Genomic DNA, 27,772 nt, shown 5'->3' with positions numbered 1-27,772 from the left:
CACACAAACTCTCCATTTGCTGTTCTTTTTCTTCACTACCACCGTGTTCGCTAGCCATCTCGGGAAGAATATCTCTCTTATCACTCCAGCTTCCTTTAATCGCTGGACCTTCAAGTTCACTGCGTCAACATGTTCCTTTGATGCTCTTCTCGGCTTTTGCTTTTTCAGGGGGAATGATGAGTCCACGTTAAGTTTGTGAACAATGAACTTGGGATCTACGCCGGGCACTTCATACGGGTTCAACGCAAAAACGTCTATGTTCTGCAAAAGGAGCAACAACATCTCCACCCTTTCTCGGTCATTCATACTTGTACCTATCTGGAAATACCTGTCAGTATCTAGAAAAATTCTAACCTTCAATACCTCCTCGGCAACGTCTGCCCCTGTTTCTCCTCGGGGCTTCGGTAATTGCTATAAAGTTTCTCTATCAGTCTGCTCCTCCGACCCGAGCTGCTCATTCTTCCACCTGACCGCGGTGACAAGAAACTGCCTCGCCACTCGTTGGTTTCCTTTTACCTCAGCGACACCATATTCGGTGGGAAATTTTACTTTCACGTGGAGTGTGGATGGAACAGCCTTCATTGCGTGAATCCATGGCCTCTCCAGGATTGCAGTATATGGTGAGAATGTTCGGACTACTATGAAGGTCACTATAACTTCCTTGCCTTCCATGCCCACCGAGAGGGAGATTTGTCCTTCGGGAACCACTATTCTCCCGTCAAATGAGACCAGCGGCATGTCATATTTCGCCAAGTCCTGACTCTTTAGTCCGAGCCCTTCGAACATGTCCGGGTACATGACATCAGCCCCGCTTCCTTGGTCTATCATCACCCTTTTTCATCAGGAAACCACTTATCCGAGCAGTCACAACCAAGGCATCATCGTAGGGTTGGACCGTCCCCTCCAAATCCTCTTCCCCGAATGAGATGGTCTGCCGTTCAACTTTCTTCTTCTTTTCGGGTGATTCTCTTTCCGTGCAAGCCACTGCCGATATTCTCTTAGCTGCTGTCGTACCTCTCGGTGCTATGTGGATGACTTCGATCACCCCCAGTGGTGGCGGGAGGGGGTTCCTTTTCTGCTGAACATCCTGGCCGGATTCCCGGTTCGTGGAGCCCACTACAAACTCCTTCAGGTACCCCGCTTTTACTAGCTACCCGAGATGATCTTTTAGTACCCGACACTGCTCGGTGGTGTGCCCTTTATCTCTATGGTATGTGCAGTATAGGTTCTGGTTCCTCCAAGATGGATCCCCTCCCATTTTGTTCGGCCACCTGAAGAATGATTCGTTCTTGATATGGTCTAAGATTTTATGCACAGGCACTTTGAACGCCACATTAACTCCTTTAACTTGCGCCCTTGGTTCCTGCATCCTGAAGTCTTTTTTTGGTCTTGTCGGCACAACGCCCTGCCGAGATCTCCCGAGTAACGGTGCTTTCCCCCTGTTCTGCAGCCGATCATCCTCTAGGCGTTTGTACTCCTCAATGCACCTCATGAGCTGCCTCATATCCTCAGGAGGTCTTTTCGTTAATGACTCCCGTAATTCAGAGTCTTCGGGGAGCCCCATCCTGAAGGTGATTGCCGCAATCTTCTCATTTCCTCCACCAATCTCATTGTAGAGTTCCCAATACCGGCTCGCATAACTCCGGAGGGTTTCCCCGACCCTCATCTTTATGGAAAGTAACGCATTCACCGGTTGTGGCACTCGGCTACATGTCACGAATCTACTGCCGAATTCTTGAATCAGCTCGACAAAGCTACGAATGGAGCCTTTTCGTAACCCGTTGAACCATCTCAGGGCCGTGGAACTGAGGCTGGAGGGGAATACCTTACACATCAGGGCATCATTGTGTGCATGCAAGGACATCATGTGGATGTAATGACTGACATGTTCCACAGGGTCCGTCTTCCCGTCATAGGAACTGAACGGCGATCTTGTAAATCTGCTCGGCATAGGGGCCCGTTCAATTTCGTCAGAGAATGGTGATCGAGCAGCCCTTCGCAAGGCTCAGCTCATGGCGTCCATGGCAGCACTGTGGGGTCGTCGTTCCTCCAACGAATCTGACCCTCGGTCCCTGTATTCATGCGAACGCGAACGGTCACGGTAGTGACCTGTCTCTCGAGAATGTGAGTGATTCCTTCGCCTGTGTGATTCTTGAGAGGGTGATCGATTTCGGAATCGTCGCGCACTGGATTGGCTAGAGCTCTCTTCATGCCGATCTCCTGTGCTATCATTTCTCCTTTGCCAGTGGTGGCGGTCCCTTTCTTGGCACCGACCCCTTGCTTCCAGCTCCAGATCCATCACCAGTCTGCGCAACCGTTCCAGCTCTCAGTCTCTATCATCGTACTGCCTGTGTCCCGAGACGTCGGACACCGTTCGGCGGGTCTGATCTGACCCTTCTCCTAATCCAGACTCTTCCTCTCCTCGCGGGCGATCCCTATCCTCATGCCTTTTCTGCCTCTGTTCCGGTCACATGGATCCCCGGGAAGATCCCACAGAACCGCTCTCAGCATGCCCTCCAGAATGACGTTCGGACATTTCCTTTAGTTGAGTCTCAGTCGAACCACAACTTTGTAGGAGGGCCCCACGGTGAGCGCTAATTGTGCGCTCCAGAAATGAGATTGTTGGGCTTGAGCTCACTTGGGCTCACAATCTATTTGTAGGGTGGGCTTCAAGATTTCCTACCTTGGGTCGTTCTCGGCACAGAGACTCAAAGTGATATTGCTCCTCCCCTTCCTAATGACTCTTTTTCCCTCTTTTTTTTTGAACCCCTTCCTCTTCCCCAACTTCTTCTATTTATAGCTCGTGTTAGTGGGGAGATTATGATTGTAGTCACCGCTAGTGCAATTGGAGGTCCAATATTATCCGTTTTAAGTGGGCGTTTAGGTGAGAGTGAGATGCAACATTTATGGCCTTGGAACTTAGTTCAGGCTTAGCCGATTGTGCTCAGTAACGTTTCTCCCCGAGCATTTGATGATTTGTAAGGACTGGGTCCATATGTTTGTTCGGGAAAGTTTATGCCGAACATGTATCAGGATTCGAGGCCCAAAATTTGTTTTATAAAGGCAGTTCAAGAAGGGCTTAGGGCAATGGGGCCGTTCCCATTGGGCCTGGGCCCAGGGCCTATATGAGTCTTGGGATCTCGGTACCGTACAGCTCCTATGTCAGTCCTTGATTTTTTAAAATCATTTTTAAAATCGTCCCTACCGTCAACCCGGTTACAGAAGAAGCTGATGTGGCAAACGGAGTGCATACGTGGCATGTTAATTGCTGACCTGACAAATAAAATAATATAATTTTTTTTTTAAATAACAAGTCAGCATTTTAATTAATAAAAAAATAAAAAAATTCAAAAATTAAACTGAAAAAATTCAAAATCAAAAACAAAACAAAAAAAAAAAAAAACCTTTTTTCAATTTTAAATAACAATTTATAGTTTCAATTTTTCTTGAACTTTCTTAAGAAATAAACATTAAGTTAACACCCCTACTCATTCTAGGCTGGCGTGTCTGTGTTTGTGTTTGTATCTATTTCATTTTCTTCTTTCTTTTTAAGATAAACCAAAAAAAGAAAAGTCAAAATAAAAATAACTTAATAAATATGTGTTTGTATCTTTCTTTGTTCAGATCCTTTTTTCTTATTTTTCAGATCCTTTCTTTCTCTGTCTCTTGGTGCGTATATGTGTTTGTATCTTTCTTTGTTCAAGCTTTCAATCCCTCTCTCTCTCTCTCTCTCTAAACCTGACTCTCTAATCTTCAGGTTTTTCTAGTTTTCCGTGGGGTGGTTGGTAATGGAGGTGGAGATTTGTGATTGGGGTGGAGATCAATGTGGTTGGGGTGGTCGGGTTGGAGATCGGTAATCCATGGGTCTTGGATTATGGGTTTGGTTGGAGATGGACATAGAGATGGTTGGGTTTGGTTGGAGAGGGCTGGGTTTTTCTGGGTTTGGTCGGGGTGGGTGGAGATCGGTGGTCGAGGTGGAGATCAGTGGTTGTTTTTGTACTGTTTAGTTAACCATGACTCGGTCTGGGCTTCGACCAGGTGGATTCGGTGATGTTGATGGCGAGTTGATGGTGGATTTGGGTTTATTGATGGCGGTTTTGGTGTTGTTGATGGCAGATTATTTGTTGTTTTTTGGATCGGGGTGTTGTTTTTCTGGGTTGGTTTTCTCATGTTGGTTTGGGTTTGATGAATTTTTCATGTTCTGGAGGTTTCGGTGGTGGATAGGGATTTTGTATGAAATTTTGCATTGTTCTGGGTTTGATTGTGCTCTTGCTCTAGGTTTCATTGTTCTTGGATTCGGGAAGAACATTCTTGTGTTCTTAGCTAAAAAATAATGAAAGCAATAATAATAATAATAATAATAATAAAATCATATTTAAAAGTTTTTTTTTAATTTAGTTTGAATTAAATTGAAATGAAAATATAAATTATTTTTATTTTTTTAATTAAAACTGACGTGGCTTTTTTTAATTTAAAAAATGCTGAAGTGGCATTTAAAAATATTAAATAAAATATTTTATTTGTTGACTTTTACACCTGGCATTTTTGTTTGCCATGTCAGCTTCTTTTGTAACCGGGTTGACGGTAGGGACGATTTTAAAAATGATTTTGAAAAATCAGTGACTAACATAAGAGAAAAATCAGTTTAGGGACCAAATCGAGAAATGGCCCAAAATGTATGGACCAAAAGTGTATTTACGCCTAATTTTTATTGCATCAATTCTTCAGGTTCATGAATTTTTGTGTTAATTAGAATTCTACTTTGGGTTGATGCAATTTGGTTTTGTGTTTTAAGTTGTTATCTTTTATATTCTCTTTGTTTAAATATTACCCCACTGCATTATACATATAGTATATAATAATATAATGTTATTATATTATATAGAATGACTTGGATAATTTGATGTTTATTGCTATATATTTTATTTTTACTCTTTTTCCCTCTCATCTTATTTTATTCAACATTTAAATCTAATCACATCCTCCATACTGTTAAATTATGCAGCACAAATCAAGAAAATGGTTAAACACAAACTTGCCTTCCTTTACCATACACTGGGGGAATCAAAATATTTGTGTGATAAACGATCATATAGTTTATAATTTAGATAGCACCCTTTGAATGTGTCTAGGCCCATAAATTGAGCAATTTGTAGACTTAAAAGGCTATTGAGAATGAACTTTTTGAATCAAGTCTAAAAAAAAATGAACTAATATATATCATTTAGATAAAAACTTTTATCATAGATACATTAATATATTTTTTGCCACAAAGTTAAATCATGCAAACTTAATAATTTTGTATTATGTGTTAGCATCATCTCTACTTCTTCTTCTTCTTCTTCTTCTTCTCAAAAATATTATGTATCATCTTTAAAGGATGCCAACAATATTGATCTTATGGGAAAAGTTACATAAATATTGAGAAAAAAAAATTATATTACAATCTACTAAAAATGTTTTTTAAATATTTAAACATTTCTATTTTTCATATCACTAATGTGTTTTACAACTACCACATGTGTTAACTTAAATCTTAATATTCTTAAGTTGTTTTAGCCCAAAAAAAAAAAAAAAAAGTTGTCACAAAAGAGGAGTTCATGTAAAGTTTTTTGCAAAATGAAAAATTTGTTTTGTAAGGCTACCAAACGATAATTTGCAAATGATGGAACCACTAACAATAATATTGGCATAGTTATATAGTTCCAGCAAAACAATCGTATGTACTTTTAGTCTTCCAAAAACACACATCTACTAGTAATATCTAAAATTTGAAGCGTAGTATTTATTGTTGCTACACTCCTATTATGCCACATTAGCACAACATTTCCATTTACCTCGATTAATTCAATCCATTTCAGTCTACTTTGATCAATTTCGGTCCAATTTGGTCTATTTGCTCCATTTCAGTCCAATTTGGTCCATTTTAGTCCACTTGCTCCATTTCATTCCGCTTTGGTCCATTTGCTCCATTTCGGTCTATTCATTCCATTTGGTCCATTTTAGTCCACTTCAAACTATTTTAGTTTACTTCAATCCACTTTGGTGATGCTTTGGGAGAAGAGGATTGTAAAAAAAAATAGTAGTTGCTTCATTGGCAATTATGTTACATTCTCAGCATAATGTTAGTAAGTTTTTTTATGAAATTACGTTTTTTTTTTTTTAATGTTATTAAAGTTTTGTATTTTTTTTCTTAAAATTATACATACTTCATCTTTAGGTCATTTAAGATGTATAGATGATAAACTATTTATAATAAAAAAAAGTACTAGAAACATTATTCTACCACACATTACATTATTTACAAAATATTTTGTTTTATATAATAATTGAATGTAAAATACATTATATTTCCTCTAAAAAAACTTTTTTTTAAAAAAAATTACCAAATTTTACAAACTTTTAAATAATACTAGCCTCATCACACGCGCTTCGCACGCGCTTTTTTTTGGTTAGTGATCTTATTTTGTAGAGTTTTTTTATTCTATATATATAATTTTTATTTTGAAAATCTAATTTATAAGTAGATAAAATAATTTAAAAATTAACAGGAGAGGTCCTATTTTTTAGACAATGTTTTACTGGGAGTTAAAGTTGCATTTTTACCGAATTGTTTTTTAGTTTTGTCTCTACTTAAACATAGGGTTCTAGGTCATTTTTAAACTAAAAAAAGAGGAATCCAAACAGAAAAAACCCCTTAAATAATAGTATAAAAAATATACATACTTCAATTTAGAAAATCTTCTTTGTGTTTGTAACAAATTGACCCACCCGTAGTGAGTTATCTATACTATTAATAATAGAATTCCCCGTTTGGATTTCATTATTTTGCGTACTAAAATATCCTCACACAAATTCTTAAACTCTCTAAAATACCTCTATTTTTTATTTAAATAATTTTAAATTTAAAAACACAAACTGGTTAGAAGAATAATTTACTATTTTTTTAAAAAGTTCCTAAGTTTTTTAAATTCAAAATTTCAAACCCTTATGAAATTGACATAAAGAGAGATCCTAAAAATTATAACACTATTTTATCTCACTTTTAAACATTATTAAAATACTCACAGTTATTTCATATATATTTTTAGACCGATAAAAAAAACTATAAAAAAATAAATAAACCCTGAGTTAAACTTGTCTCGGTACCAAAAAAAAAATACAAAAAAAAAAAAAAATACAAAACAAAACAAAAACAGAAAAAACCAAAGTGAAAGAGTCACAGTCTCGCAGAGACAAGGCAGAGATCAGCAAAGCCAAAGGAAAAGGCAAAGCCATGTCGTTCCTCAAAGGAGATTTGCTTACTCGTACCAGAAAGCTCGTCAAGGGCTTGGCCAAGTCCAAGCCTATCTGGCTCAAAGCCATGGAACAGTTTCGTCTCTCTCTCACTCTCTCTATTGCATTTAATAACTTATTTGTTCTTACCTTTATCTGGGTTTGCTCAAATTTTAGTTTTTTATATACGTGCTGTTTGTAATCCCATTTCGCCTCTGGGTATGACTTAGTCATCATTATTTTGTTGAAAAATGCGGTGGGGTTGAAGAGAATAGGCTTGGTTTGTTATGGTCTCAATTCTGCTTGATTCTAATTTCAAATTTTGCAACTTCTAAATTTATTTGTTTAGTCTTTCCACTATTACTTTGATTTTGGGATTTTTTTTAGTTGAATTACTTGTTGAATTAGTTAAGAACAAATGGGATGAATACTAGTTAGCTCAACTAGTAAAGTCACTTATCGTCAAATAAGGAACTGGGTTCGAATTTGGCTATACCAAAAACCAATGATGTCTTAACTTAATGATAAAAAGCAATTATTGTGGAGCTAATAATATAAGTTGAAATTCTACTATATCTATCCACCAAAAAAAAAAACCCAAAACAAAAAAGGTTTTTGAATTTGGTTCACTACAAAAGAAATATAGTTGTGAATAAAGTATGTCAAAAGTGTGAACTTTTCTTTAAATGAATACATTCAATTCCAGTATTCTTAATCTATTATTATCAAAATTATGATTTTGATACCTGTGATGCCCACATTTAGAATTTTTTTAAGCTCTTATTCATAAATCTTAATACTTTGAATATGTTGCCCTTGCGCCAATGAGCTTTAGTTCAAATGGCACCTCCTTCACTTGTAAGAGGAAGGTGGAGAGTGAGATCATAAGTTCAAGACCAATTGGGTGCTTGTGTAACTTACTGATAAAAATAGTATCTTGATTATGTTGCTAACTTATGTGCAGTGCACCACCTGCAACATTTCCTCGTGCTGATGGGAAAGTTAAGAGGATCAGTCTCCCAGAGGACGTTTATATAAAAAAGTTCTTTCAGAAACATCCGGACTCAAAACATGAAGATGCCATCAAGTACTGCCTTGCTTCTATATGTCTAGTTTTCCTTTGCAGTCTATCTATTTTTTGGGTTCATGCATTAGGATATGCTTGTAACATACCAATTTTGTTATAAATTTGGTTTTCTTACAGTGCTAGCAGTATGTTATTGAAGAAAACTGGTTGCCCAAATTTTTAAATGTGAACAACAACAACAACAAAAAAAGGAACAAAACGTTCTGAGTTTGTTCTGCACGTTAGTTCTATTTGTTGGCAACCTTGAATGTTTGCTAACATTTTAATACTGGCTGAACTGGGTATCTGTGTGATTGAAATGTATCCTGCATGTTGCTGACCTTACTTTTCTTTGCTGTCCAGAGGTTTGTGATTACATGCATGCACAAGTTATATTCTTGATTTGAAAACACGTAAAAGTGGACTAGTTGCTTTATTTTGAAAGATGGAAATTCTTTTGAATTCGGTGTTGACTCACAGTTTTGATGAAGAACTGTTCATTGCTTTTATTCCTGCTTTGGATGCATAATTGATTATGATCTGAAATGGAACAGAAGATAGTTATTAAGGTAAAGAGAAAATATTTCTCAGAACGGGGACTGTTGATCTTGATTTTTATGGGTTAAATTGACCATACTGTAACTACTTTTAAGTTGGTAAGCAATTAATCAGCTACTTACTATACTTAGGTCAAAAAGTTAATTTTGGTTATGCTCATGCTCTTGGATGATGTTCCAGTTTCCTTTCTTTGTGTTAGGAATTTACCCTAATTCTTAGAACTTGTGAGATGCCAAAAATAGAGAAAGAAATTACGCAAAAGAAACAATAACAATGTCACATAATTTACGTGGTTCAACAATGTGCCTATGTCCACAGAGTTGCAACAATTTCACTATTATCAAATCAATTAGAATATCATCTCAAGTTTATGCCTAACTTGAGATCCACATTAAATACAATTATATCTATGTCTAGGAATTTATGTGAGCTCACATGAGATCTTCACTCACTTGAAAACAACAACTTTCCTTGGTTGCAACATCCAAAAAACCTCTCCCTAGAGAAAACCCCAATTTATATTCCCTTGTGTATGTCTCATGACTAAAGAAAATCTCCTTGTTTTCTTTACTCTCACACACAATTTTTCTTTCTTCACTGTGCTCGTTGCATCACACACTTGGCTGCTCACTCTATGCGGCACCCCTCTTCTTTTTCTTTTTTTGGCTACCAGCTCTCTATGGCTTTCAGCAGCAAGCACACATCACAAAAAATACAAGACTCTCTTTTATATTCCTAAGTTAATAACCCTAGCTGCCTAGTACTTCTCCAGGAAAATAAGAACTCCAAATCAAAAAAGGAATAGGTCATGTGGCTCACTTGGCCACTACAAAAATATTTTGGCATTTAATCTAGTGTGGGCTGGAACTTTTGGTGCTAAGCACCCAACACTTTGCTTACTGCAGCATTGATGGTTATGGAATAATTCTTTTTTACAAGCTGCAAGTGACTCATTATTTGTATTGTTTTCTTTCTAACCATTTTTGTTAGTTCCTTTCATATTGAATTTCAGACTGAATCTTAATAATAAGTGGGCCTATTTCCTGTATTAACTTACTGAATATCAAGTAATTTGCATAAAAGGCCATGTTTTCAAGTCTTCAACCTTTTAGTTCTACAATTATCTTATGATTTGGGGTCTTTTCATGATCTCTATAGCAACATTGAAATTGGTTTGTGGATGCATGAATTGTAAGCTAAACATTAATTCACTTAGGCTTTGTGTTTCTACAGGATCTGTAGTTTTGATCCCCCTCCAGCTCGTTTATTTGGTTTGCGGGTGCTTGATCTAAAGGAGCAGGGAGTTAGTGAGGAAGAAGCAATGGCTGTAGCTGATGTATGTATTCCTGACTCATAATTTCAGAAAAAACTGCTGCAATTTGTTCATCCTCTGTTTCTATTCCCCCTCCCACACCCCAGGGGGAAGAAATTTGTAATTGCTGTTGTTTCTTGGTGTCTAGATGGAATATCGAGCAGAGAAAAAAGCAAAGAAAAAGGCATATTCTCGCTTGAAGCAGATTGCACGTCTTCAAGGGAAGAAACCTCCTCCTAACCCATATCCTAGTGCTATCAAAGAGATTCAAGCTGAGGAGAGGAAGTACGTTCGTGACCGTTTCTTCAATCCCAAAATACTTGAAATTGTGCAGAAGTTGAAAGAGGAGAAGGCTGCAGAGGCACAAGACAGATTCAGGGGGGGTGGCTGGTAACCCTATAATTGCAATAGAGCACAAACATAGTGTTGTTGGATCCTTAGTTCTGATAATAGTTAGGGCCAATAAACCACTAGGGTTCATTGGCTTTGATAGTTAGGTCCAATGTGAGCTCAATTAGCAGGCCAAGCACTTTAGGAAGGATTTTTTTTCCTTTTTTATATGTTAATATCCTCAAGAATCCTGTTTGTTTTTGGGTTAACAAAAACTATAGATTCTGTTATTGATTGATCATTGAAGTTTTGAGAAAATATGTAACAAAATTATGTTTTGGGCTTCCATACTTATAAGTGGTCATTCCTGAGAAGCATCATTCCAGAGACTGAGCTATAACCCTCTAAAAGAAACACTTCTACTTTTTTCCCTTTTAACTTCATTCTCAAGGTCGAGGCCTCAACATTTTGCATGAGTCGGTAGATTTAGTAGAATTTCAGTATTTCTTTTTAACATGTGGTTAATGATTTTCCCAATCTTTTATTGACAATTTATAGATTATTTGAGAGTTTCGACCTAGCTAATGGTCAGCTTCCTCTGTAGTAGTAATTATCATATGCGCCCACTCACAGTCTATGGATTCCACGAGTGTTCACAAGATACCACCTCCCTCTGCAGATAACCATTAAGTTTGGTGCGGTACTGCTATTTACACCTAGTTGGGCTCAAGGTATGTATCCGATTTAGCTGTTCAGTATTTCTTTTCATATTTTTTTCTCACCATATCACCAATGCCAATGCATATCCATGAGCTTATGAGGGAAAATTCCTATTGAAGGTTGGAATTATGATATAATCTTGAAATCTGTGGGTTTTGTTGCCAGTCATCTTTATTTTAGACCTGTTACATGCTGAATGCCAACATTAGTAGCTGAATAGCATTTCTAGTCTTACACCCCAACAATAGACAAACAGGTGCATTTGGTTTTCCAAAAATCAATGAATGCATTTGTGCTGGGTCTAATTGTATGAAATTAGCTCACTGGCTATCTTTAGTAATCCTGCACAAAGAGCAAGAGCTATGGAGATCATGGACATGCATGTAGGGCTAATGGTTGTTAGGTTGGTGGTGCATCATTTTGCATTGTGTTTGCTAAATGCCAGGTACATAGCAGAATTTATCAAAATGGTTTGTTTTGCTGCTTCAAATGTTCCATAATCTAAGTCTGCTGTCCATAGACCTGAAAGGTGGTAAATGTTTCTGACAGTGGCATGTAGTGAGTTGTGTGTTCCAATTAGCTCAATGCCTCAACTGTAAAGTCTCTTACCATTGAATAAGAGACTTGAGTTCTGTCTCTTTCAATGCCATTCAAGTTTCATTTGTCTTTTGACCCCACAATTCACACATCACCAGATCACCCAATCCCATGAGCTTCTCCATCATCGACCAAGGAATCATCATCAGTAGCAGCAGCTTCAACAATAATGAAAAACTTTAAGGCCTTCACAAATATCTCATTCAACCACCCAAAAAATAACTGACCCAACTACCTTATTCCCCAACCACCTAAATGGCTTTCAGCCAAACCCAACATGCTCATTCTTTATGTCTCACTCTAATCCCAGAAACAATGTTCTCTATCTCACTCACTACTCTACAAAACCAGACACCAAAAGAGAATGAAACAGACCAATATTCGACCATTGAGCCCAACTCAAAATATCATTTTCTTCTTTTTTTATCGTCATCACCATCATCATCTAGAGGGTTGGTGTTTGGTTTGGGTCCTGGAAACACATGGGACATGCAGAAATAAGTTCACTGGTTGTGGAAAAGTTTCCTCAGTGATGAGGAAATGTGGTGGTACATGGGGTACCATGGAAAGTCTAATGGAAACCTGGGTTTGGATTCGATAGGCTTAGCAGTTTCAAGCAATGGGATTCGTTGGGAGAGAGGTTGAGAAGCTGTTAACTGAAATCAAGTAGTGAAGCAGGTTTGATGATGAATTTCAGAAAGGATTAGTGGGCATTTGATACTGAGAAAATTAGGCCCTGTGAGGTGGTGGTCAAGTCTAGTACAAAGGTTAGAGTTGTACTACACTGGATATAGTTATGAGAAGGTTTTGCATTGATGTGTTTAACAGTGAAGGTGAGCATCATAGTGGAGCTTTGTTGATATATGGCCTGAGAGAGAATGGGACTCCTTATTTATTGCAGCCCCACAAGTTGTGTTTCATGGCAGTAGTGATCTTAGAATGTATTAGCATTACCATTCATTTGATTTGGAAAATGGGGAATTTTGTATTGGAATTGCAAGGTCCAGGGATGGGATTGAGTACTAATATATAAGAACAAAAAACATTTAATCAACTAAAAGAAGAAAAAAAAATGAACTACAAGTTCAATAAAAAAAAAATTAAAAAAAAAAAAAATCAAGAATGAGACTCCTCCTTGTAGTATCAGTTTCCTTTTGAAATAATTGAAATAGAAGATTCTTCATTATTAGTAACCCCAAATGAGACAAAAATTAGTAAGACGAAATCAGATAATGAAATAAATAAATTGGTATTAGATGCACAATATCAAGATTTCAGAATTAATATAAAAAATCTAATAAAAATAAAATTGTAAAAGAAGAAAAAGAAATTGTATTAGAAATAAATATGGAAGAAAAAGAATATAAGAAAAAAAATTTAGAATCAGACACAAAACTCATCATCCAGTATTAGACAAAGATCTTCTTCCCCTCTAAGAGAAGAAAAACAAAAAGAAATCCTCCAGTGATCAAACCCAAATTAGCAAAACTCTTCACTTTTCATCCAGAATATGCTCATATGAAAATTGCCAAACAATTAGCCGCAAAATTGTTTCCTCTAGGATTCCACTTTTTTCCCGACAATCCAAAAAAAAAACCCGAGAATTTTATGAGTTTGTCCTAGTTGACACCAGATCAATCCTCCTTTCCCACATTCCATGCAAGTATTAGGAAAATCGAATTGCTTATTCAAAATGCTGAATCAAAATTATTCAAGTTCTCCACTATTTAAAGCATCTCCAGCAGCTTTTATATTTTTATACTATTTGGACAGTGAATAGTGATATTTACCTTTTACCTACTTACTTTTTCAAATACATCTTCCAACAGATTCTCTATCATTTCTCTATCTCATTTAAATATTATTTCTTCATTCATTATCTATTCATTTTTTAACACACGTATCCCCATATCCCCATCCCCACTCCTTTCTTTGCTAATTTTTTATTATGTTTTATTCTTTTGCTAATGAACAATAGCACATTAGGTTTGGAGAATGACTGTTCATTAGCAAAAAACTTTTTGAGTTTTAAAGAAGCTATTGGAGCTCATATTTCCTCTTTTTTTCTAGTTTCATTCTCTATACTTTGGCTTTACCTACTCTATTGGAGATACTCTTAGGGTGTGTTTGGATAGAACTTATTTTGCTGAAACTGAAAACTGAAAACTGAAAACACTGTAGCAAAATAATTTTTAAATGTATGAATAGTATCGTGAGACCCATTTTTAATGAAAAAGTTGCTGAAAAGTGTAATTTGTGGGTTCATGAACAGTGCACAAATATACTGTTCACGGACAAAAAGTCAACAAGTGCGGCTTAAAAAAAAAAAAAAACAGCTAAAACGCAAGAAACGCTAAACGTGGACGCAGAAGCTGAATACAAACACACACTTAGTATCAGCTTTGCAAAAGTATCAATCATTTTTTTGGTGGGAGAAGTATTATTGAATTTTTTACTTTTTCTAGTCCTAGTATCAGAAATTATTCAAGACTTTTCGCTGGATCAATATTGGATGTATTAGAAATTATTCTCTGACAGTCATTGTGTGACACTATTCATCTATCACTGTACAGAGATCCTGTCACTGTTCAAGCAGAGAATCTGTCAGAGATTCTAGAATTATTACTGACAGTTACTATGTAGCTATGTTCACTACTGGGCAGAATTGTTTACTTTCACTGTTCATTGTATTATTATGAAATTATTGTTCATCTTTTAGATTTTTCACTTTTGTATGCTTATATATATGACATTTGTATGAGTTAGAATAAGCAGAATATTGGCAGAAGCCTTAGGCACATTAGAAGAAACAATATCAGTCTCTTTCCCTCTCTCAGACCCTTATCAGTCCCCAAAATCCCTTCATTGTATAAGAAAAAATAAACCATGTATCAGAAAAATTATTCTTGTATTATTTTGAAGCAATTTGAATTAGCATCAGTGTTTGAAGTATTATTCAAGTACATTTTTAAATCTTTCAAAATGGATTTCCATTATCAGTTTATACATTTTGTACTGATATTATGTTCTTGCAGCATGTTTCTTTCTTAGTATCCATCCACATTATTCTCTTATTTCACTCACTCATATTGCTTCTATATCCGCACTGAACAGTGAACATACTTTAAGTACAAATCCTATGATACCTCTAATATTTTTAGGAGTATGATATACATATATAATCCTAGCCATCCATTGGGATCATCAGTTTTCCTTTTTATTTATATATTTGAGATTATACATTTGAAAAATAAATGATCAGATTATTGTAGGTATCATACCCCAAATAATCATAGATGTGCCATAAGCAAAAACAATATCATTGTAGGATTGAGTTATTCGGCAATTTATCTTTATAAAGCTAAATAAGCCAAGAAAATAAGCTATCCCAAACTGGTTTGATTTTGGAATTAATTTATCAATGACGAGAATTTATGAAATGTAAAAAAGAATAACTTTAATTCTCTATAATCTAGTCTAATGGTATATATAATAGTAAAAATACAAGAATTAGATTTTTCTATGACTTTCTTTTTAATTACCACCTAAAGTTTTGAACACATGTCCAGTATTTTAATTTTCAAAAGCATTAAATTATGTTAAACTAGTGTATAACTCATGCATATATATGGTACAATTAAAAAAATTACAATTACGTGGGTTCCAACTAACGTAACTGGTAGAATCTCTAATGGTTGAATAAGAGATCTGGGGTTCAATCTCCGCCTATACCAAAAATTGATTGGTGTCTTAGTCTGATAATAAAGAACTATCATTAGGAGTGGACTCCATAAGTTGAAACTTTCACTCAAAAATAAATAAAAAATTGCACATATGTATAGATTCAAATTATACTCTCTCTCTCTTTTATTTTTTTAATTTTAATTTCTTTTGAATATACACATGAGTTTACTCTTTCTTTTTTTTCTTTTTTTGTTTATTGAGTTTTTGATGATTTATTTATATTAGATCCTTCGTCTTTTGCACCTCATTAACTCACTTAGAACAAAAAAATAAAAATAAATAAATAAATAAAAAAACCTTAAATTGACACATGGTGTAAAATTAGACAACAATTGGAATCCAATTATAAACCTATATATATATATATATATATAGATTATTACATAATTGAAATCAATTAGAACCCGTCTATCATGTGTTATATCTATTAGACTAAAGCAACATATATACTATGACTATATTTTTTATCATTAAATTACTTTAGCCTTCATGAGTTCCATTAGACTAACCTTCTGGGCAATGAAAGTACAGGTAATAGCAGAGGATTATCAAGGAAAAGGCTTGGCATGGAGATAGGAAGTTTGGGGAGGAACATCCGTCAAAAATTACCCTATTGTTGCCTCAACAATGAAGGTAACCCTGCTTTCCTTTAAGGGTTATACATGTTGTATTGTTTCACACTATGCTTATCCTGTTGATGACCATATCCCTTTTAATCCAAATGGGTGTTGGGAAGTTGGCCCTTCACAGCTTCCCTAACAGCCATGAGGATTCTAAGTTGGAATTGCAAGTCCAAAAAATTGCCCATGATTTTAATCTCTTAATGGAAACTCGTCTAGCTAGTAATAAGGGTAAGGATTTTTGGAATAGATGTGGTTTTTTTGATGGCTATGAGGTTCCTAGATTGGGTTTGGGTGGAGGTCTTATTCTTGCTTGGATGCAGAGGAGTTTTCTCATGGTGGTTTATGAATCCCCTCACCTTATTCATATTGACGTTACAGATAACAAGGGCAAACCTTTATCTATTACTTTTGTTTATGGCCATCCTGAACTAGCCAAGAGGAATGAGGTTTGGCAACAATTAAAAACTCTAAAAGATATAGCTCAACCTAGTTGGCTTTGTATTGGAGACTTCAACCAAGTGCTCTCATGAGAGGAAAAGTTCTCTTTTAACCAAAACCCCATTGCTAGTGCTGAGTTATTTCAGCAAGTGTTGAGTGATCTTCAGCTTTGTGACTTGATGGCCTCTGGGCAACAATTCACCTGGATGAATAAAAGGGAGGAGGAATATTTTGTTTTGGAGAGATTAGATAGAGCTTTTGCCAGTACTGAGTGTATCAACCAATATCATTTATATTATCTAAGGAATCTCCCCATTATCAGGTCTGATCATGGACCTATAATCCTGGATTTTGAACATCAAACACCCTTTAGAAATCGACCTTTTAGATTTGAGCAAATGTGGATCACCCACTCCAGTTGTAGAGATATGGTCAGTAAGGCCTAAGAATGGCAGTCTAGTGGGTCTAGAGCTACAAAATTGCGGAATAAACTTAACAACATCAAAACTGTAGCCAGAAAATGAAATAGAGAAGTGTTTGGTAGAGTGGAGATTGATATTAAATCAAAAATGGATCAACTTCAGCAATTGCAAGACTCTATTACTTCTCTTGAAGACATTAGAAAGGAGAGGCAGCTGAGGGAAGAGATAGAGGACTTACTTGATAAGGAGGAACTTAAGTGGGCTCAAAAAGCTAGGATTAATTGGACCCTCTATGGTGATAGAAACACAAAGTATTTTCAAACTATAGTAAAACAAAGAAGAGCAAAAAACAGAATTCTTCAATTAAAAGATGGGAATGGCAATTTTAATGACAATCTTAATGAGATTGAAAACATTCTTTTCTCTCACTTTAAGTCAAATTATGAAGATTGTAGTTCTAGAAGTGTGGATAACATCTTAGCGGAGCTCCAACCTCTCAACATCCCTACTTTAACAGATGAGCAACACTTTTCACTTAACAAACCAATATCAGACTTTGAAATTGAGTGTGCTGTGTTTCAATTAGGAGCCCATAAAGCACCAGGTCCTGATGGCATCCATGCTTTCTTTTTCCATGCCTTTTGGGACATTGTGAAAGAGGATGTTACAAGAGCTATCCAAGCTTTTTTTTTCACTCAAGTTCCTTATTCAAGCCTCTAAACCACTCTTACATTGTTCTTATCCCCAAAAAACCCTTCCCTGATGAAGTTTCTCACTTCAGGCCTATTAGCCTATGTAATGTGATCTATAAGGTGATATCCAAAGTGATGGTTAATAGGCTGAAACCTGTAATGGAAAGTTTGATAACTCCATACCAGAATGCTTTTATACAAGGGAGAAACATTTCAGATAATATTCTTTTGGCTCATGAGATCATGGACACCCTAAAGAAAAAGAAAGGAAGGAAATCCTCTTTTGGTGCTCTAAAAATAGACATGTCAAAAGCTTATGACAGAGTCAACTGGAATTTCTTGAAAGCTGTTCTAATAGCCATGAAGTTTGATCCCAAATGGATTAGGTGGATTATGGAATGTGTGTCTTCTGTGTCATTCACTCTTCTAGTCAATGGGAGTTTAACTTCAACCTTTCATCCAACAGAGGGCCTTAGGCAAGGAGACCCTTTATCTCCTTATCTCTTTCTTTTGTGTGCTAACATTCTCTCTATTTCTTTACTACAGACTGAATACTCTAATAAGATCAAAGGAGTGAAAGTAGGCAGGAGTGGTTTTTCTTTCACTCATCTCTTTTTTGTAGATGACTCTCTTCTTTTCTTCAAGAATGACAGGAACTCTCTTGGTAATATCCAATCCATCCTAAACTGGTACTGCTCTATCTCGGGCCAAAAAATAAATTTAACCAAATCTGACCTTTTTTGCTCCCCAAACATGACTAAGGAATGTCAAGTATCCATAGCTAGAAGTTTGAATGTGAACCTTGTCCAACACCCCAGCAAATACCTTGGTATCAATTTTAAGTTGAGAGGAAATCGTATTGCTGATTTTCATTTTCTGATTGACAAGCTTCATTCCAAGCTGCAGGGCTGGAAATCTAGGCTTCTTTCACAGGCTGGCAGAACCACACTCATATCTTCTATACTCCAATCTCTTCCTTTATACACATTTTCTTGTTTTAAGGTTCCTGAATCTATTTGTAACAAGATGGATTCTATTGTGTGGTCTTTTTGGTGGGGTCATGAAACTGGAGAGAAAAAACTTCATTTGCTCAATCGGAATAAAATCTGCAAGCCAAAAAGATGGGGGGGGGGGTTGTCTTGGCATTAAGAATATAGCTACATGTACAAGCTTTGTTGGCAAAACAGTATTTGAGGCTTATTAACTATCCCCAATCTCTCTTAGCTAGAACTTTTAAGGCTAATTACCATCCTGATGAATCATTGCAAGGCCACACACCTAAAGCACACCATTCCTGGGTTTGGAAAAACATTGTTCAGCAAGGTGATCCTATTCTTCGAGAAGGCAGATGGTTGGTTGGAGATAGTTTTGATATACCCCTTACTCATCCTGATTGGTCGCCAAACTTAAGAGATAGTTCTTTGCTTCCCTTTTTGCAAACCAACACAGTAGGAGATCTTATTGATCATAATTCTAGAACTTGGAAAGTGGATTTAATTAGAAGCTTATACCATCACCCTAAAGCGGTCAACATTTTGCAAATGCCCATTTCCAAAATCAATGATTCTAAGGATAGGCTTATGTAGAAATACTCAAGGGATGGGAATTATAGTACCAAGAGAGCTTATGAGTTGTTAACTGAAGACTCTTTAGAGTCACAACAATTCCAGCAGGAAAGGAAGCTATGGACTGCAATTTGGAAAGCCCATGTTCCCTTAAGAATTATCAATTTTGTGTGGAAACTTCTCCATGACAGCCTACCTACTATGACCACTCTACACAGCAGGGGCATCAGTAGTGATGTCACTTGCCCCTTATGTAATACTGAAGAAGAGACTCCTACACATCTATTTCTCTTTTGTAGCTTTTCTAGAGCTTGTTGGTTTGGTTCAGATCTTGGTCTGCATACTTCTGATTTCACCAATGTGTCTATTCAATCTTAGTTAAAAGACTATATCAGCTCTTACTTAAATAATGAAGATCAAAGCTTGGTCATCCTTCAATCAATGTTTAAAGTATTGTGGTTAATTTGGAATCACAGAAACAAAGTGCTTCACCAAGGCTTGAACCCGAATCCCCTAAAGGTTATTCTAACAGCCAAAACTTTATCTTGTAGGTACAGGAAGGCTTATGCAGGCCTATACCATCCTACCAGAGAGCTTAGAACAGCCAAGTCAGGACATCTTACAGCTGCAGGGCAATATCAGCTTATCATCAAATTAGCTGAAGCAAGAAGAACAAAGCCACAAAGGAGAGTATATGCATTTGTAGCTATAAATATGCAGGGAGCAGAAGTGTTTTCAGGGGTTAATTGCAGTCTTGCCAACACAGCAATAGGAGCTCTACTTGAAGCAATGGTGGAAGCTGGTATCATAGCTAAAAACTATGGATTTCAGCATGTTTTGTTCTTAACTGACAAGGTCAATCTCCATCAAGTTTTCAAATTGAGGAAAAGCACAAATTGGTTGGATGGTAGTAGGATAGCTGATTTGAACTTTCTTTCTCAAAATGGTCTATTTTATAATACTTTGGTTGTCCCTCATGTAGTAGTTAAGGCTGTATGGTGTTTTGCTAAACAGGCTGTGAACACACCCTTGTATTACAGGTGGTATAATCCTGCTCTATTTAACATTGTATGAACTCTTCCTTTTTTTGGTATCCAAAAAGACTAAAGCAACCTATTTATTTTTTATAAATTTTTTTTTTTAATTGTTTACACACCATATGTAATTATTCATACGGATCAATTAAGACAACAAATTCATACTATTATTGGGAACTGTTAAATTATATTTTTAAAGTGCAGAACCAATAATATATTTGTAATGTGGTGCATGTATTTAATTTAAGTATAAGTGATAAATGAAAAAGTAGAAGATGTGTATTACCAAAATATAAAGTATTCTTACGACTTTCATATTTGTTGCCTCACATCAATTTTTGAAATATGTGTTTTTTTTTTTTTTTTTTTTTTTTAAGAATTTGTAAATTGTTACTGTGAGTACATGACTCGTACCAATCGGTATTTGTCCGCTTTGGGGAGCCAATCCCTCACGGTTTTGTCCTCGTCCCCGAGTGTAGGAAGGGGGCAGCCAAGGACTTTGTCCTCGCGTACCAACCGCAAGTCCCACATCGGTTGGAGAACCCTTCCACTCATGGTTTATAAGCTTCTGGAGCGACCATGAGTGTACCACTACTACACATGTGGGAGGGTTCTCCAACCGATGTGGGACTTGCGGTTGGTACGCGAGGACAAAGTCCTTGGCTGCCCCCTTCCTACACCCGGGGACGAGGACAAAACCGTGAGGGATTGGCTCTCCAAAGCGGACAAATACCGATTGGTGCAAGTCATGTTCTCACAGTTACATACTAGTTAGAACTATTTAGAACTCATCTATTACAAAGTTCTATTAAACTATATAGTATATAGTGTTCATTAAAAAAAGTCTATTTAAATTATGTATCGTTTTCTTTCAAATAAGTTTTTTTTATATAAAAGTAACTTTTTGTACAGATTATGTTAGATCTTTTTGTACAGATTCTTTTGTTTAACTTTATTTATTAATTGATTCATTGTATATAATTTTCAACAAACCTTTTTCTTAGACGCCACAAGTTAGCAACTAATTTCACAATTAATATACCAATATTTTATACTTTTGAATGCCCCCCTTAAGTCACATAGTAATGCCAGAATTCTGTCTTTTTCAATGATTTTAGTAAATTATCGTTGAGGTACAAATTTTCGGGCCCAAATTTCATTGGCCCACTCACTAAAAAATATCCACACAAGCCCATACGCTATTTTAAGTCCACATAAATATGCCCCACATATTATTCAAATATTCTCCATGTTATTGGACTCTCACAAATATTCCCTATATAAGCCCCATAAATTACCTTGGGCCCTCCCACAAATACTACCCATTATATCCTACATATTATTAAACTTGGGCTTTCTACAAAAATACTTATCACATTACTACCAAATTGGGCCACAGAATTATACTATCTCCACAAAAAAGTCCAAAATCATTTACCTTGTGGGAAAAATTCAAAAAGCCCAATAAAACTCTCTTATAAAGCCCATTGCTACACGGTACCTCTACAAGCCAATTGCTATATGGCACTTCTAAAGCCCATTGCTACACGACACTTCTTAAAAGCCCGTTACTACATGGCACTTCTTAAAAGCCCGTTACTACACGGCACCTTTAAAGCCCACTACTACATAGCACCTCTAAAGCCCCCTACTACATAGCATCTCTAAAACCCGTTGCTACACGGCACCTCTTAAAAACTCGTTGCTACACGGAACCTCTAAAGCCCACTGTTATACAACGCCTCTAAAAACAGTTGCTACAAGGCAATATTTTTACAAAATCTTACAAAACCCAAATTCTATTTTGGCACCTATTTTATAAAACCCAAATGCTATTTTGGCACCTATTTTACAAAGTCCAATATTATTTTGGCAATTACATATAAAGCCCAATACTTTTTTGGCACATGTTTACAAAGCCCCAAGTATTATTTTTGGCAATTACTCATGAAGCCCAATAATACTTTGGCACCTATTTACAAAAGCCCAAATATTATTTTGGCAAAAACAATTACATTATGCTTAAAAGCCCAAAAATATTTCTTGGCAAAAACATATCTTCATATACTAAAGTCCCTAATCCATGGGAAATATAAATTACTCATCTCTCAAAAATATTTCTTTTACAAAATTTATGAGAACTATGCTTATTTTTTCCATAATCAACTAACTATAAAAGCTTATGTATATCACCCATGGCAAAACCATTCATCTTGTAGGGATGGACAAGCCCAAAGAAGCTCAACTACAAGGCTCAACTGAGCCAGCCCAACTCACATGAAAATCCCAGCAGCTGAAACTACGTGAACTGTCCAGTCAAGTTTCAGTACAACCTGACAGCTAGAGCCCATCACCATCAGTTCCAACTTGACTAGTCAGATCATAAAAGGACACGTGTCCAGCAGGGGTTAAACCCTTCCTTACTAAGTTCATTTCCATCAATTCTCATGTGACATAAAGCTGGGAAAGTTTCAGCCAGTTGTCTTTCCTTTCTTCTCCAACCCATTCAGTCAAGGGCTAAGGGAAGCCATATCCAGGCCATGAAAGCTTCTGGAACAACTTGAAATCAGCTCATTATCTTGCCAAAAACGTGCACTTTCTAGTTTATGGACCAAGCACATAAACCCAAATGGGGAAACTTAGGGAAATGTGGTTTGTAGGACGCCAAAAGGATCTCCAGCATAGTTCCCAGCAAAGGGCTCCATGGTTGACACCTAGCTTAGAGTGATGCAACCTACCCTAGGGAGCTCTGAGTCTAGCAGCAACAAAACCAAGATCATTAGCCTAATACATGCTTTAATCCCATCAGCTGAGGCCAATCAGCATTTAATACCAAGTCAGAATCCCAGTTGTTATTGCCCAAAACAACAAGAAAATTCTAAAAGCTGAGCTTACCACTTTTGGCCAAAATCCTAAGAACGATTCTCTAAGAATTTTCTGAAAATTAAGGAAGATTTAGCAGAGATTATTTGCTAATTACCCCCCTCAAACTCAACTATAAATGGAACTTTCCATTAACACTTCAATACACACTAAGAGATACACTAATAGAAAGGAGTTCTTCCTTAATTTCTCTGTTTAACCTTCTGTAAGCTTTGGCAAAGTTTTGAGTCACTAAGTTCTTAGCTTCAAGCTTAAAAATTAAGTTTTCCAGCTCCTAACTCATAAATACTCCCCATACCTCTACCTATTACACTCATCTATTCCCAGCAGAAAGCTCCAACAGCTTTGCTATGCACTTTCACTCACTACTCATACTACTCAAAATGACCTTCACTACTCACTACATATACTATACCCACAAGCATGCCCTGACATCATAATAATCTTGCTGCGCTATCTGGAATCTCTCTCTCTCCCTTCATCTCACACTAAATTTCTTCATTAATTATTTGTTATCATGGAACCTATGACATTTGTTTATTCATTTACTATTGAAGGTTATGACGTGACTGTTACTATAGAGTTTTTCCCTCATTTTATTGTATTAGAAGACTCTTCTCTAAAGTCCACGAATGATGAGTTTGAAGATGTAGATATTTTTCTTAATCTGTGAATATCTAACGGCTGGAGGTTTATTCTGCTCTGTTTCATTTTATTGCTAGAATACTTTACGTTGGGATACTTTACTACTGAAATATTTTACTACTAGGTTATTTCTTTATTGTAGTATCCTTTTTTTTGGTGCTGACGTGTCTGCTGTAGGAAGTGTTTTTGGGCCACCTCATAACCTTGTCAGTCCCATCCTAGGCCAAGGTATAAAAAGAGGGTGAACTCTTCAAAAACTTCACCGATAGCCTTTGGGCCGTGCTTCAAGCCCATTGTCGAGTTTCAGTTTAGGCCTCCAATCCAACATAAATCTTATTTGTCGGAAGGAAAAATTTTCCACCCCTGACAATTATATATAGGTCAAATAAATAGGTAATGTTTATAGAGCATGATTAACGAGTGTACTTAGAACATTTGTTAATGTACCATTTTAGAAAAAAATTTATATCACTTTTTAAAAATATATATAAAGTTGTCAAAAATTTATTACTTTTTTTGTAATAAAAATTTTAAAAAGAAAAATATTTCATAAACCAATGACTTTAGGGCAATCATAAATTTTTCCCATTTTTATAGTGCGACAGCAGTGGGTATATTTGACTCTTTTATACTAAAGGATCTAATTTTGATTCTATGTATAACTAATTAGAAATAGAATTTGAATAATATTTAAAAGATTTTTCATATGCTTCCCCCATATAATTAGGAGTACCAGAGCAAAGTAAGGTTGGATCCATGTATAGTATGTTCGGAATTTTTGGGATTAAAATTTTTTTTTTCTATTGTTTGATAGAATTGTAACTACTGTCGACAAATGGACCTCTAAGTCCCAAACTCTAACATTCCAAAATAATAAACCAAAAAAAAAAAAAAATATATATATATATATAGAGAGAGAGAGAGAGAGAGAGAGAGAGAGAGAGAGAGAGAGAAAATTCAATTGCAAATAATGTACGGCCAAATGCCAGAGACTTTTTTCAAAGACAGTTATCCTATATATTGTCTTTGAAAATTGTCTTTTTCGTGGAAGAAGCTAAATGAAAAAGTTGTTCTGAAAGCATAATAATTAATATTAATAAGCTAGCCCAGGCTGTGTCTTCATATTTATAATTCTCAAAACACTGTATTATTGTAGCCTCGTGGGAAATGGTAAGATGCAGATGCTACTGAAATCTTGTACGTGGTATTAGACTTTTAGTTCCACCATGCAGCCATTTCTAGATTATCATTGTGCTCCAATTTTTATTTATTATTTTTCTGCTTAAGTTTGGCACGTTGAAAGGTCTCCCATTTGACTTGCAGATTGGACGTACTTCCCCAAGCTGTCAAAATCTAGTAAAATGGCCAATAAAATATAGTAGGAAGAGTAATGATTGATTGCATATACTATATTTTTAATAATTTTTTAATATAATTTTTAATTAACTTAATTGATAAAATTATTTATTATTAAATAAAAAATCTAAGTATTTATATACTAAAAACTAATTAGTATCTTAATGTTATAAAAATTAATTATTATAGAGTGTACATTATAAATTAAAATTTATTATATCTATAAAAAAAATTGTTACCAAATTTTTATATGAACTTATCACTAACAACATTTTATTGTACCTGCTATCATTCACAACTTGTCTTTTAAACATCCAGACGTGAGAAAAGTTGTGTTCCTAAAATTATGAGTATAATAACATAAAATCTTTTTATTTACTTTTTCTATGTCATCATTTTAATATATATTTTAAAATTTGGTTTTTTAGAGTTACAAATAGTGTAAAATTATGTTAGTTTAAACTAATTAAAAATCATTGTCTTTTTGTATAAAATAACCCAACACTAACTGTAAGGACACGATTTAGTACCGAACCAAAACAGTATCCGGTTCGTACGTGAAGGGCCCAGACAATATGATTTTTAGAGCGTGGGTGTAAAGAACTAGGCTAACTGTAATCTAACCTCCCAAGACTCAATTTCATAAACGTTCAAGGTTTTTCAGTTGATATTCCGGGTATTTCCCCTTAGTGACTAATACCAATCCTTCTTTCTCTTCCCCCTCTTTTCTCTCTAATTTCCGTCTCTTGTTCTTTTTTCTTTCTTTTTTCTGTCCGATCCCCCCTTTTCATGTTCTTCCTTTAGTTTATATATCTCCATTTGCGCTCCATCCTCGCCGCACACGTGTAGGTTGGGTTCGGAGGATTTCTTTCTGTCCCATCTGGCACCTCCTGGAACTTCCTATAGGCAGCTGTAAGGCTGCTTCCCCACTGTTCAGATATCACGTCCACATTAATGCGGCCAGAGAGTTGGTTGAGAGGTCATTAATGCGGAGGTAGCTGTAGCCTCAGATATTTGTTTGTCTTATCTCTTTCATCTTTAGTCGGCTACTCTACCCTTTGAGATGACTGAATTCTGAGATCTGATCGCAACGAGGCCATGTCCTGATCGTTCTCGGACGCGATCGTCCTCGGACGCGTTCTGCCGAGGACCATGGTGTCCTTGGACGGGTATATGGCCTCCGATGGGCCACTGGCCCAACAATCCTGAACCCATTCTGAATCCTATGGGCCTATTAGTCGAACGATCCCCACACTAACCATTCTAATTAAATTAGTTTTTCTCTTATCTAAATAAATTATTGCTTAGATAAATTATTTTCTACAAATTCTCTAATTTAACTTTTATTTAATAATTAAATAAATATTTTTCCAAGTTTTTGTGCATTACACGGATTAAAAACTAGTATTAAAAAAAAAACAATATGTTGTGGGAGTTTTTTTTTTTTTTTTTTCTCTCTCTTCTTTATTTTGTCTGAGGAAAAACAATTTTGACTTATGTTGCATTATGCATGCGTTCATATAATGAATAAAAGTTGGTAATAAAGAAGCATTAAAATATTCAAGATTGTCTCCTGCAATATTGAAATAAATAAATAAATAATGTCTGAGATAATGTAATTATGGAGGGTGCAATTTCATCACTACTCTTTGTGTATATATATATATATATATATATTAATACATACATACATAATTTTAAAGGCATTTGGCCCCCGCATTTTCTTGGTGTCACACACATGTAGTCGCCACAAACTTATAATGGAATATCACATAATAAAAATCTTGTGAATCACCCCGTGCACAAAAGAACCATGAATATGTTATTTAATTTGTACAAATGAAGGAACCAAAGAAAAAAGAAATGGTGCCAAAGATGAAACAATCAGTGTCCAATAATTTATATTCTCTCAACCAAAAATATTAATTTTCTGCTTCAAGTTTGGCACGTTGAAAGGTCTCCAATTTGACTTGCAGATTGGAGGTACTTCCCCCAGCTGTCAAAATCTAGTAAAATGGCCAATAAAATATAGTAGGAAGAGTAATGACTGATTGCATATACTATATTTTCAATAATTTTTTAATATAGTTTTCTGTTAACTCAATTAATAAAATTATATATTATTTTCAGTGTCCAATAATATACATTCTCTTAACCAAAATATTATTTTTCTGCTTCAAGTTTTGCACGTTGAATGGTCTCCAATTTGACTTGCAGATTGGAGGTACTTCCCCAAGCTGTCAAAATCTAGTAAAATGGCCAATGTAATGATTGATTGCATATACTATATTTTTAATAAATTTTTAATATAGTTTTTAGTTAACTTAATTGGTAAAATTATTTATTATTGAATAAAAAACCTAAGTATTCATATACTAAAAAATTAATTAGTGTCTTAATATGTTATAAAAACCAATTATTATGGAGTGGACATTATAAATTAAAATTTATTGTATCTATAAATTTTTTTTTTTTAAATCATTACCAAATTTTTATATGAACTCATCGC

General features: G+C 35.5%; 2 protein-coding genes across 2 annotated transcripts; one reads left to right on the top strand and one right to left on the bottom strand.

Annotated features, from left to right (window-relative positions):
* Nucleotides 1-1,150: 1,150 nt before the first annotated feature.
* Nucleotides 1,151-1,666, bottom strand: LOC115981345. Its single transcript, XM_031103495.1, has one exon. It carries the CDS (start codon nucleotides 1,664-1,666, stop codon nucleotides 1,151-1,153), a length of 516 nt encoding a protein of 171 aa, XP_030959355.1.
* A 5,528-nt stretch (nucleotides 1,667-7,194) lies between these two features.
* On the top strand, nucleotides 7,195-10,889 carry LOC115978753. The gene is made up of 4 exons (XM_031100610.1): nucleotides 7,195-7,371; nucleotides 8,240-8,362; nucleotides 10,133-10,235; nucleotides 10,360-10,889. The coding sequence occupies exons 1-4, from the start codon at nucleotides 7,277-7,279 to the stop codon at nucleotides 10,603-10,605; spliced, it is 567 nt and encodes a 188-aa protein (XP_030956470.1). The 5' UTR covers nucleotides 7,195-7,276; the 3' UTR covers nucleotides 10,606-10,889.
* The last annotated feature ends 16,883 nt before the right edge of the window (nucleotides 10,890-27,772 follow it).

Source organism: Quercus lobata, chromosome 3 (assembly GCF_001633185.2).
Source record: "Quercus lobata isolate SW786 chromosome 3, ValleyOak3.0 Primary Assembly, whole genome shotgun sequence".
Classification (NCBI taxonomy): domain Eukaryota; kingdom Viridiplantae; phylum Streptophyta; class Magnoliopsida; order Fagales; family Fagaceae; genus Quercus; species Quercus lobata.
Note: the sequence above shows the minus strand (reverse complement) of the source record. Positions and strands in the feature narration are given on the sequence as shown.

Bases quoted from the DNA above. Each gene is read 5' to 3' on its own strand.
- LOC115981345 (XM_031103495.1), bottom strand. From the start codon at position 1,666: ATGAGGGTCGGGGAAACCCTCCGGAGTTATGCGAGCCGGTATTGGGAA.
- LOC115978753 (XM_031100610.1), top strand. From the start codon at position 7,277: ATGTCGTTCCTCAAAGGAGATTTGCTTACTCGTACCAGAAAGCTCGTC. The intron at 8,363-10,132 runs GTACTGCCTTGC...GTGTTTCTACAG, and splicing joins AAACATGAAGATGCCATCAA to GATCTGTAGTTTTGATCCCC. The intron at 10,236-10,359 runs GTATGTATTCCT...CTTGGTGTCTAG, and splicing joins AAGCAATGGCTGTAGCTGAT to ATGGAATATCGAGCAGAGAA.